The sequence below is a fragment of the Lissotriton helveticus genome, chromosome 10, assembly GCF_964261635.1.
Source record: "Lissotriton helveticus chromosome 10, aLisHel1.1, whole genome shotgun sequence".
NCBI classification, from domain to species: Eukaryota; Metazoa; Chordata; class Amphibia; order Caudata; family Salamandridae; genus Lissotriton; species Lissotriton helveticus.
Window position 1 is genome coordinate 1,106,614,000 of NC_136071.1, and position 12,123 is coordinate 1,106,626,122.

The 12,123-nt window shown below is 49.6% G+C and overlaps 1 protein-coding gene across 2 annotated transcripts in view; it reads right to left on the reverse strand.

Moving 5' to 3' along the window:
* Positions 1-12,123, reverse strand: part of DNAJC13 (DnaJ heat shock protein family (Hsp40) member C13) — a 1,517,524-nt gene that overhangs the window by 551,277 nt on the left and 954,124 nt on the right. For both annotated transcript variants that reach the window (XM_078663869.1, XM_078663868.1), the window contains 2 exons: positions 2,953-3,031; positions 1,852-1,987 (listed from right to left, as the gene is read on the reverse strand). In XM_078663869.1, coding sequence (XP_078519995.1) covers positions 1,852-1,987; positions 2,953-3,031 — 215 coding nt within the window. The remainder of the gene's footprint in view (positions 1-1,851; positions 1,988-2,952; positions 3,032-12,123) is intronic.

A 12,123-nucleotide genomic window follows, 5' to 3' on the forward strand; every position in this document is an offset into this window, starting at 1 on the left:
GGACGCCTGGCTGCCAAAATACCATCACAGACTTTAGGTGGAAGGTCAAACACTCTCCACTGAGGCCGCTAAATCTCCACACATGAAGTTGAAGAGCGTGCAGGTTCGGGTGCAGCACCGTGCCCTGTTGCTGTGACAGGAGGTCCTCCTGAAGCAGCAGCCTGATTAAAGGAGTAACACTCAAGATCAGGAGACCTGGATACCACATTCTCTGGGCCCAATCTAGTGCCACTAGAATGACTTGAACCTGGTCAGCCCAAATCTTCTTAAGGACTCGGGCAGTAGTAGCATCAGTGTAGTCCTCAGTCCTGAATGCCACTTGAGATTAAATGAGCCTCCAAGCTAGAGTCCCCTTGGAAACACCATTGCTCAGAAGGGATAACATTGCATGTTCTCAGTGGTGGTAAAGGATCTAGTTAAGGCTCACCTCACTCTAGAAAAAGAGTGCGCATAACCTTTGGATGCAGAAACCATTCATGGTACCCTAGGCATCTCCAGCTGAGCTTGTCCGCCCCAGGATTCAAAGAACCCGCCAAGTGCTTAACAACCAGGAAAATGTCCTGGCGTTCCAGACTGTTCCAGAGACACAGAGCCTCTTGACACAGAGTTCACATCCCCTACCTACCATGATTGTTGCAATATCACATGGCAATGGTGTTGTCAATGAATACCTGAACCAGCCTCTCTTTGATGGACAGTAAGAAGACTTTCAATGCTATATGAATCGTTCTTAGCTACAACAGACTGATGTGGCACTGGGGCTTTGCTGGAGACCAGAGTACTCTGATCTCCACCTCTCCCAGATGCCTGTCACAACCTAAAGTGATGCATCTGTCACAACTGGGAGATCCAGGTGGGGAAGGGAGAGGGGTCTATCGCTCACCCAATCGCAGCTCGATAGCCACCAATGAACGTCTTTTGCTGTACACTCCGATATCTGGACCAGGTTAGAAATATTCCCTTGATGCTGCATCCATTGGGACTTGAGGTCCCCATGCAGAGTCCGCTTATGCCAGTGGGCACGTTTTACCAGCAGGATGCATAAGTCCATGAGGTCCAGCAGCCTCAGAGTCAATCTTACCACAATTCAGGATAGAGGCTGAAACATTGGTATCATATCCTGGACTAACTGCTCTTAAGGATAGGCCCGAAACTGCACTATGAGGGAGGTCAAGTGCAACTTTGTGACACTGATGGAAAACCCCAGGGAATGCAGGAGTTCTGTGTTACCTGGAGGTTGAAGACTACTGCCTGCGGCAAACCTGCCTTCAACAGCATGTTGATGACGTAGGGGGAAACCTGGAACCCCAGACCTCCACAGATGCGCAACCACCAACACCATCATCTGGGTAAACACATGAGGGGCTCTGGTGAGGCCAAAAGGGGGCCCAGCAAACTGAAAGTGCTCGAGCCCACCGTGACCTGCAGGTAATGTTTGTGGCAGGCAAGACAAGGTGATGAAAATAAGTGTCCTGCAAGATCAACGTTACCAGCCAGTCTCACTGGTCCAAGGCAAACAAAACCTGAAGCAATGTGAGCATTTTTAAACTTCTCTTTACGGAGTAAATACTTGAGAGAGTGCAGGTCTAAGGTGGGGCAGAGGTCTCTGTCCTCCTTCGTTACCAGAAACCAGAAGGTATAACAACCATGCCCTCTATCTGGTGGAGCAGGGGACTGGGCAGCATTAAATTACACCAACAATAAAATACCTCAATAAACTAACTGAAGATTAGCAATATTTATGCACACTTAACCTTTCCCCCTGGGTAACACATCACCCATTAGTAGTTGCAATGAATTAATTTGAATCATATATCATACCAAGAGATTTAGTTAGACTCTACATCTCACCTTCTTTATGTCTGTTGAAGAGAATGCTTTGAGTTTTCAGAATCAAAATTATATTTTCTGGATCTGGGCCATCAACTATTCTTGCTGATTTTGTACACAAGAATTCGTATGCCTTATTCACGTTCTCAAACATATCCTGTGGTGCAAAAATTAAAGAACATAAACGTTTGCTTAACTTCGCAAAAGCCTCTTATTTAATCCTGCACTTAATTAACCCTCAGATAAAAAAACAGTACATGCGAGTAGGAAGAACTTGAGCAAAGATAATTCCTTCACAAAATCTGTTTATGATGGATACTGTAAGACTAATTGAAATCTTATGCTTCAGCTCATTCAGGTTGAATTAGCAATAGTAATTTTAGAATGGAAGAGCTCCCAAAAACACCCCTCTACCCAAAGTTCACCAATGTCAAGTCTAAGACTTCTAATGAGGAAGTATTATTTGTGTGATAAGAAGGCGGCAGGTGGACCAGCAATAGTGACGCTAGACACAGCATCAGCGATTGTATAATGCACAATGGAGAAGAATGAAGAAAACATATAGGCTATCAGACTAATTGTGGCAGTTTTTGGGGCATTGTTTCAAATTCATCTCTGGCAAGCTCAAAAAGTCCAGGTATTGACCAAGTTCCTGAATATTTGGCCCACACAATGTGGCTACTCTATACTAGCAAAGTTAGCCTGCTGATGCTGGGCTGTTTTTGCCAAAATAATTGCAGCACATTGAGTTATAATTGATTAAGGCTTCCCTGAAGAGGCAAAGGTTCTCAAACACAATGTTAAAAGCTTAAGCTATACAGCTCATCACCATAAAGGACTGTCAATGGGAGAATCAGACGGAAACAAGGTTGCTGTCATTTGGCTACGGGTATGTTATACAGGATAAAAAAGACCTTTGTTGAGACCCCTTGGTTGTACATGAAAATCAGAACATCTGGTTGCCCCTGCCCTATGCACCTCCCTCTCAACGCTACTGTTGTCCACCATAAGTCAAATTATGTAAGAGCTACAGCTACAATTTCATGTAAATAGACAACTTATCTAATTAGGTGTAGAACTATTATCCACATCAATGCGAAGTTAACGGCTGCTTTAACGTACCCTTCCTTCAGGGTTCTTGTCAGGATGGTATTTCTGTGCCAGTCTGAAGTAGGCTTTCCTGATCTTGCCCTCATCATGCCTGCCAAATAAATGTAGGTCAAACTTGTGAAAGCACACAGAAGATAACTTTCCCCCACTTTCAACTAACAAATTGTCACTCAGCATGGATTATAGTCAAACATCAAAATAAAGTTACACAACTGATTCAAATTTTTTTAAGTAGTTTGGAGTATATTCAACGTAATAAAGCAAGTAGAACAAGTTACTTACCTTTGGCAACAATATATCTGTAAGAAACATTAGTAGTGATAGACTCCTTACCTTAGAATTACCCTCAGGCATCAGCCTGGATCCGGAAAGTTTTCATCAGCAGTACCCCAGCGCAACGGAAGGTGGCGTCTTGCAGCTCTGCATCCATCGTTGGCGTTGTGGTCGCCGAGATGATATCGCGGCAGCTACATAGACGCCGCCCTTGCGAGCTGACGTCAGTTCTGTACACAACTTTCCACACCACAAACGCAGAGCCATGCAAGATACTGACCCTTGGTGCCTTGAAACTAGGGCCCTGAAAGGGATGACCTTAATTCTAGAAATCAGTTCACAGAACGGGGAGGATGGGTCCGCCTCCCTACACAACACCAATGCGTAACGTGCACCCTCCTCCGTAGCCAAGGTAGGAGGAGTGAGCATGCCAAGGTCAGGAAAGATGTCCAGACCACTGGCATCCCCCGGTTCCTCTGTCAAGTCTGGGTCATACTAACACTGAGCTGTGAGTGGATCTTCAGACCCCTCCCAGTCCTCCCTGTCCTCCGAAGGCGGATGTACAGGCCTAAAATAAGGAGGTTGGACATAGGGGTAGAAAGGCCCCATCGGTGTCGGAATCGGCGTCCGGCTCCGTGTCCATGTCAGGGCTGAGACTGGGGGTGACGTTGTCCGCTGCCACGGGCGACGTTGGAGGTGGTGCTGGTGTGGTCGACGTCGGTGGATGTGTAACAAGGTCAACCGGCGTCGACCAGGCCTGGATCCTTAGGGGCCCTGGGGCGCAGGAGCGGACAGTGATGCCAGAGCTGACGACACTGAAGGGCGAGGACCTCCAGTTGGGCCCGTGGGGCCCGAAGGCGCGTCAGCAGGGCAGGATGGCCCAAAGAAGCGGGCTATGGCTGACAGAAATTCCTGCAGGCGGGCCAGAGTCGCAGACGGACGCGGAAAGGTAGGCAGTCGGAGACACCGTAGGCTCTGCCGGAGCAGCGGTGGAGGCACCACCCGCAACCTCAAGCGCGACGGGAAGTCGTCGAGTGAGAACGCTTCTTTGACTTCTTGTGCTTCGTCTTACCTGACCCTGAGTTCGAAGACTTCGATTCAGACGAACGATGGTGTTGGCTTCGCGACCGGTCCCTCGACCTCCGACAGGACCGGGACCTTGAGAGCCGACTGCTGGACCTCAAGCAACTTTCAGGACAGCTCCCACAAAGTCTTCGGCGCCTTAGCCCGGCAGTCGAGTCACGACTTGGGGTCGTGGTCATGCTCCAGGCAGTAGAGACACACGCCGTGCGGGTCCGTCACGACATCATCCAATGACAGTCCCCGCAAGACTTGAAACCTGGCATCCCTACGACACCAGGAGTCGATAGACTTGACAAAAACACAGACAAAAAGCCTAACTCAATTCAGTCAATAATGACTGGGGGTACCACTCTCTCCGGATCTGCGCTTGCTGGTGCCGAAAAAGAAAGAACTGACGTCAGCGCGCGAGGGCGCGTCTAAGAAGCTGCCGCGTCATCTCGGCGACCACGAAGCCAATGACGGATGCGTAACTGCACAACGCCACCTTCCGTCGCGCAGGGGTACTGCTGACGAAAACTTTCCGGATCCAGTCTGACACCTGGGGGTAATTGTAAGTTAAGGAATCTATCACTATTTGTTTCTTTCAGATAGAAGCATTTAGTGCATCATTTGTAAAACGTGAGCACATAAAACATCTGATATTCAATTACAGTTTCTTTCCTCAGTTTTTCACAACCAACCAACCGAAGGAATCCCATGTACAAAGTAGGGGCCTTTAAATAATCATAATTACTATTCTGAATATATTACCGCTACTTAAGTGTGCTAGGCATTTGCCATATTTGCCACTTATAATTTTCCTTTCACATTTTGCTCAAAGGGCTTTTACATTTCAATATACACAAATAAATAGCTTACAAGCTTATATATACTTTTAGCCATGTTTCAAATATTGTGCGTATCTCAGACATCTTCACTGTATATTTCTTGAAGCGACTTGCACACACTTTAACTGAAATATTTATGTAATTATATTTTAACCTTTGTTTTGCATCTTACTAGTGGATATAACTAATCTGTCTTTTCAAGAGATAGATTCTTTATGTACAGTTTCGTACAAGTCAGTTTTGTAATATTTTGGACCACTTTTTTCTCCACATGTATTCATTTATGTTTTGTGCTAACTGTGTGCTTGTGGCCACATTCAATTTTAATTGGAAACCTAATCCTAAAGTTGTACTGCTAGTGTAAAGTGCTAGAGGAATCACAGAAAGCAGGATAGTATTCCCTTGAGTATCACATTGAGACCAATAAACAGCTTATATTTATGACCAAAGCTCCTTAATCTGACCCATCTAAACCTAACTGAAAGGAAGTATATTATTAAACATGTGTTTACCAGTCAAAATCTCTGTCAAATGCAGAGGGTTTTCTTGGAGAACTGTATATTTAATGTCTCTAACCTTCTGAACTATGGAACCTTAAGAACCTTTTTACACAGAACCAGGCCATCGCCTTAAGGTAATACTATCCAAGGAGATGCATCTAGTCCACTGCATCCAGGATGTCTGCCAAATGGCGACCCATCTCTCATGATCAGATTCATCATACTCTTGACCAAGAGGATTAGAAAAATCTAAGGAGTTTCTAGCACCCCAATATCATGTATTCTTTGATGGAAAGTTTATCTTGAAACCTTTGGATGGAAAATAAATAATTATTCTATTAAATAAGTCCTGTGACTTTTGCTTGGTAAACTGAAGAACCTGTTTTTCTAGTGGAATCATTCAACTGGCTCCAACCAAAGTGTGAGAGGCATCACAGACCCCATTCTGGGGTTCGACACTGAAGTAAGAACTGAACCCCACTTCAATATTGGTTTTAGCACTGATTTAAGACCGCTCAAGATGAAAGGCTGCAAAGCGAACCTCAGAGTCAGTCCTGAGACTGAGGCTGTCGGCATTACAGATGTGATTCTTGGAACTAAGGGTGCTATAAAATGTCTCGACGCAGGTCCGGCTCTGTGTCCATATTGAGTGGGAGGCTGGAGTCGACGCAGGCCAGGGACACAACCGGATTTGTCAAAAGAATTGGCGCCGGGGGAGGTGTTGTAAGGTCGACCGGTGACGATCCGGAATCCAGGCCCGGATCCCTGGGGACCTCTGTGGCACCAGGTCCGAAGCCGCTGGCATTGACGGCCTAGAGCCCCAGCCGAGTCCATGGGACCCCAAGGCATGACGGCAGAGTCGGGCTTCCCAAAGATTGAGTGGAGAGCTTCGTAAAATGTACGAAGCTGGGCAGGGGACTTTGGCTCTTGAGAAGGGAGGGAAGCTCATAGCAGTCCCAGCTGGCTCCGGGGGCAGAGCTGAAGGACAAAGACATTCCGTGTCCTGCGTCGCATCAGCCGACGGATGGGGAGAAGAAGAAGAGTGATGGTGCTTCTTCGCCTTCCTCTTGTGCTTCGACTTACCCAAAGACAAAGACTTTGACGATGAGTGGTGGTGGTGACTTCGTGACCGGTCCCACGACCTCCCTCTTGATGGGGACCTCGAGCGCTGCAGAGCACACTGCAAGCCTCCAGAAGCTTTCGGGACCGCTCCCACAAAGACTTTGCGTTCATGGCCCCACATTCGGGTCCTGGTCGCGTTCCAGACACCAGAGACACACGAGGTGTGGGTCCATGACCGACATCAATTTGTGACAGGAATCACAAGGTTTGATGCTGGTAAGTCGATGGGACATCCCACGTGCACCAGGAGTCAAACAACTTGAAAAAGATGTTGAAAAAAGTTGAAAAATGTTTTGACAAAAAGTGACTAAGGTTACCGCTCTCTCCAGATCTGCACTGGCTGGCACGGAAAAAGAAAGAACCGACATCAGCATGCTGGGCGGCGTCAGAGTAGATACTGCGAAGTCATACCAGCGTTCACGACGCCAATGACGGATGCAGAGTCGACTGACGCCACCTACCGACGCGCAGGGGTACTGCTGAAGAAACATTCTCTGGACCCAGACGCCTGGGATTACTGCACAAGTTACTACTTGTGTAACGATATATCTGTAAGAGACATTAGTTAGTGATAGATTCCTTACCTTAGAATATCCCCAGGCGTCAGACTGGATCCAGAAACTTTTGCGTAGCAATACCCCTGCGCGTCGGTAGGCGTCGTCCGCGGATCCACGTCCGTCGTCGGCGTCGTTAGCGCCGGAATGACGTCGCCGGAGTACTTAGACGCCGCCCTCGCGCGCTGACGTCAGTTCTGATACACAGCTTTTCCGCGCCAGATACGCAGAGCCATGATAGAACCAACACTGGTGCCATGAAACTAGGGCCCTGAAAGGGGATGACCTTAACCCTAGATATCGGTTCGCAGAACGGGGAGGATGGGTGAGTCGGTAAGTAATATATCACTAACTAATGTCTCTTACAGATATATCGTTACACAAGTAGTAACTTGTGCATCTGAAAGAGACACGTTAGTGATAGATTCCTTACCTTAGAATAGATAACCCAGCAATACCAACCCCGGTGGTGGGTCTGCAAACCAATAATCACACCAGAAAGTCCTGGAGGACGGAACGGCCAAAGAAGCCATCCCTCCGGACTTGACTGTCCAGGCAGTATTGTCTCGCGAACGTGTGCAGCGAGGCCCACGTAGCTGCCTGTCAAATGTCCTGCAAGGGGACTTCTCGGCCCAGGGCAGTAGTAGTCGCCGTGGCCTGAGTGGAGTGGGCCCTCAGCCCAACAGGAGGTTCCTTTTTAGCTAAAGAGAAACATGCCTGGATGCACAATACGATCCACCGAGAGATGGTCTGCTTGTGCACCGCCCGTCCTTTCTTAGCGCCCACGTAACCAACAAAGAGTTGGTCATCCACCCGGAACTGGAGTGTGCGATCCAGATAGTAAGAGAGCGCATGTTGTGGGTCCAGACGGTGGAGCCTCTCTTCCTCTTTCGAGGGATGCGGAGGCGGAAAGAAGGTGGGCAAGGTTCAAGTTCAAGTTCAGAAATTTGTATAGCACGCTACTCACCCAGAGGGTCTCAAGGCGCTTGAGGGAGGGGGGTGCTTTACTTATCGAATATCCAAGTTTTTAGTTGTTTTCTGAAGGAGAGGTGGTTCTGTGTAAGGCGGAGGTGGATGGGGAGAGAGTTCCAGGTTTTGGCCGCTAAGTAGGAGAAGGATCTTCCCCCCATGGTGGATCTATGGATGCGCAGGATTGCGGCGAGGGCTTGATTGGACGATCGTAGTTGACGGGTGGGGGTGTAGAAGGACAATCGCGTGTTGAGGCATTCGGGTCCTAGGTCTTAGAGGGCTTTGTGTGCGTGGGTGAGGAGACGGAACGTTATTCTCTTGTTGACGGGGAGCCAGTGGAGGTCTTTCAGGTGACCGGAAATGTGAGCTTGACGGGGGATGTCCAGTATGAGTCTGGCTGAGGCGTTTTGGATGCGTTGGAGTTTTTTCTGTAGTTTGGCTGTGGTTCCGGCGTAAAGGGTGTTTCCGTAATCCAGTCGGCTTGTGACCAGTGCGTGGGTGACCGTTTTTCTTGTTTCGGTGGGGATCTATCGGAAGATTTTTTTGAGCATGCGTAGGATGTTGAAGCATGATGATGAGACGGCGTTGACTTGTCTGGTCATCGAGAGGGAGGAGTCCAGGATGAAGCCCAGGTTACGTGCGTGGTCCGTAGGTATGGGTGCGGTTCCCAGGGCCGGTGGCCACCATGAGTCGTCCCAGGCAGAGGGGGATGAACCTAAGATGAGGACTTCCGTTTTGTCCGAGTTTAGTTTTAAACGGCTGTTCTTCATCCACTCAGCTACCTCTTTCATTCCTTCGTGTAAGTTGGTTTTGGCGGTATTTGGGTCTTTGGTGAGGGAGAGGATCAGCTGGGTGTCGTCTGCGTAGGAGATAATGTTGAGGTTGTGTTGGCGCGCGATGGATGCGAGGGGACTCATGTATACGTTGAAGAGGGTGGGACTGAGTGATGATCCTTGTGGTACGCCGCAGATGACTTCGGTGGCCTCTGATCTAAAAGGGGGGAGGCGGACTCTCTGGGTTCTTCCGGCGAGGAAAGAGATGATCCAGTCCAATGCCTTTCCTTGTATTCCGACGTTGGTGAGGCGTTGTATAAGGGTGCTATGACAGACTGTGTCGAAGGCTGCGGAGAGGTCAAGTAGGATGAGGGCAGCTGTTTCTCCGTTGTCCAGTAGAGTTCGAATGTCGTCTGTTGCTGCGATGAGAGTGGTCTCGGTGCTGTGTTTGGCTCGGAAGCCTGACTGTGAAGGGTCGAGGGATTTGTTGGATTCAAGGAAAGCGGCGAGCTGACTGTTGACGGCCTTCTCGATGACTTTGGCAGGGAATGGGAGGAGCGAGATGGGGCGGTAGTTCTTAAGTTCAGTGGGGTCTGCTGTGGGTTTCTTCAGAAGGGCGCTGAGTTTGGCGTGTTTCCAGCTTTCCGGGAAGGTAGCGGAGTTGAAGGAGCAGTTGATGACGTCGCGGAGATGTGGTGCGATAATGGAGTCTGCTTTGTTGAAAATGTGGTGGGGACATGGGTCGGTTGGCGAACCTGAGTGGATGGAGTTCATCAGGCGGATGGTGTCTTCAGTGGTGATTGGGTTCCAGGCGCAGAGGTTGTTAGAGTGAGGTTTTGGTTCGGGGGTGGGTGGAGTGGACTGGTCGTCTGACTGGTTTTCAAAGCTGTTATGTATGTCGGCGATTTTGTTGTGGAAGAATGAGGATAGGGAGTCGCAGAGGTCTTGGGAGGAAGTGATGTCGTTGGTGCCGGCGGTGGGGTTGGTAAATTCTTTGACGAATAGTTCCTTGCTGTTTTGGGCGTTGTTGTCAAGTCGATCCTTGAATGCTGATTTCTTTGTGGATCGGATCAGTTGGTGGTGTTTGCGGGTGGCGTTCTTAAGGTGGCCAGGTTGTCAGAGGTTGGGTCTTTTCTCCAGGCTTTCTCGAGGGTACGGCAGAACTTCTTGGATTTCTTAAGTTCATCGTTGAACCAGGGGGCTTTTTTGCTACCTTGCTTGATTTGATGGTTTTTCAAGTGTGCTAGTTCGTCGGCGCTGTGGGTAATCCATTGTGTGAGGTTGGTGGCTGCTTGGTTTCGGTCCGATGATTTGGCAGGAGGGTTTTGGTGAAGCGATGTGAAGAGCTGGTCGGTGGTAATTTTGTTCCAATTTCTTCGGGGAATAGGTTGTGGGGGGTTGTGGGTCGTGGTCTTTTTGTAGTTGAAGTGAACACAGCTGTGGTCCGTCCAATGGAGAGCTGTGGTGTGATTGAAGGAGATGTGCTTGCTGGAGGTGAAGATTGGGTCGAGCGTGTGTCCGGCATAGTGTGTGGGGGTGTTGACAAGTTGTACGAGTCCGAGGTTGGCCAGGTTGTCCAGAAGGGTGGTGGTGTTGCTGTCGTTTTTCTTTTCCAGGTGGAAGTTGAGGTCTCCCAGTAGAATGTAGTCCTCGGAGGGGAGAGCATGTGGGCTGATGAAGTCAGTGATGTCTTCGCTGAATTGTGTGCGGGGTCCTGGTGGTCTGTAGATGAGGGTGCCTCTGAGTGTGGTCTTGGGGTCGGTGTGGATCTGGAAGTGAAGGTGTTCGGCGGTAGCGAGGTTATCGTCGGAACTGGTCGTGATGCGGATGGTGTTCTTATGGACGATGGCGATGCCTCCTCCTGTTTGGTTGGTGCGGTCCTTTCGGATGATCTTGTAGGCGTCCGGGATGGCTATGGCGATGTCGGGTGCTGATGAGGCGTTCATCCAGGTTTCTGTAAGGAAGGCGACATCCGGCGATGTAGTGTCGAGTAGGTTCCAGAGTTCAATGGCGTGTCTGTGGACCGAGCGGGTGTTGAGCAGGATGCACTTTAGGTGGTTAGTGTCGGAGCTCTGTTTGGAGTTAGTGGAATTGGTGTGGGTCCTGATGCATTCGAACTTGCAGGAGTGGCAGGTGAAGGGTCCATGGGTGTGTACTGGGGCTGCTTGGTAGCATTTTGGTGGGCGGCCGGGGTTAAGGGCTGAGAGGGTTGCGGCGTCGTATGTTATGCGGGCGGAGTGGATTTTGCGGGGGCCAGGGGGTCTGGCCCTGGGCGCGGTCCAGGCGTAGACGGGCTTACCTTTGGCGCACCTTCGGCGCGCATGGGGCGCTTCCGCTGCGCGTTAACGCTGCACGCAAAGGCATCTGTCATAAGTGGATAGTGGAGGGGCGAGGAAGGAGCAGCTTGGAGGCGGGAGCGGGGTGGAGAGCCGGGCAGGGAGGCACAACAACAAACAACAAGGTGATGGACTGCCCGATGTGGAAGGCTGTGACTATCTTGGGCAGGAAAGAGGGTCTTGTCCGCAGCTCAACCTTGTCCGGATGGACAGAAAGGAAAGGAGGTTTGGAAGAAAGAGCCTGGAGCTCACTCACTCTCCTGGCAGAGGTGATGGCAACCAGAAAAGCAGTCTTCAGAGTAAGAAGACGGAGAGGACAGTTATGAAGTACAAGGTTCAAGTCCCACTGCGGCATCACGAATGGAACAGGAGGGAACATGTGTGTGATGCCCTTCAAAAACCTATTTACAATTGGGGACTTGAACAAAGATGGCTGATCAGGTGGCCTTAAGAAGGCGGAAAGGGCAGAAAGGTAGCCCTTGATAGTGCCCAGACCAGAGCCCTGCTGGGCAAGAGAAAGTAGGAAGAGGGGAACCTCAGAAAGGGGGGCAGAGAGTGGATCCACAGCCTTTGCTGTGCACCATGCCACAAATCTGTTCCACATGCAGGTGTATACCGACTTTGTGGAGGGACGCCTGGCTGCCAGAATTACATTACAGACTTCAGGAGGCAAGTCAAATGGCCTCAACTGTCGCCGCTCAATCTCCAAGCTTGTAGGTGGAGACTGGACAGGTTCGGGTGGAGGA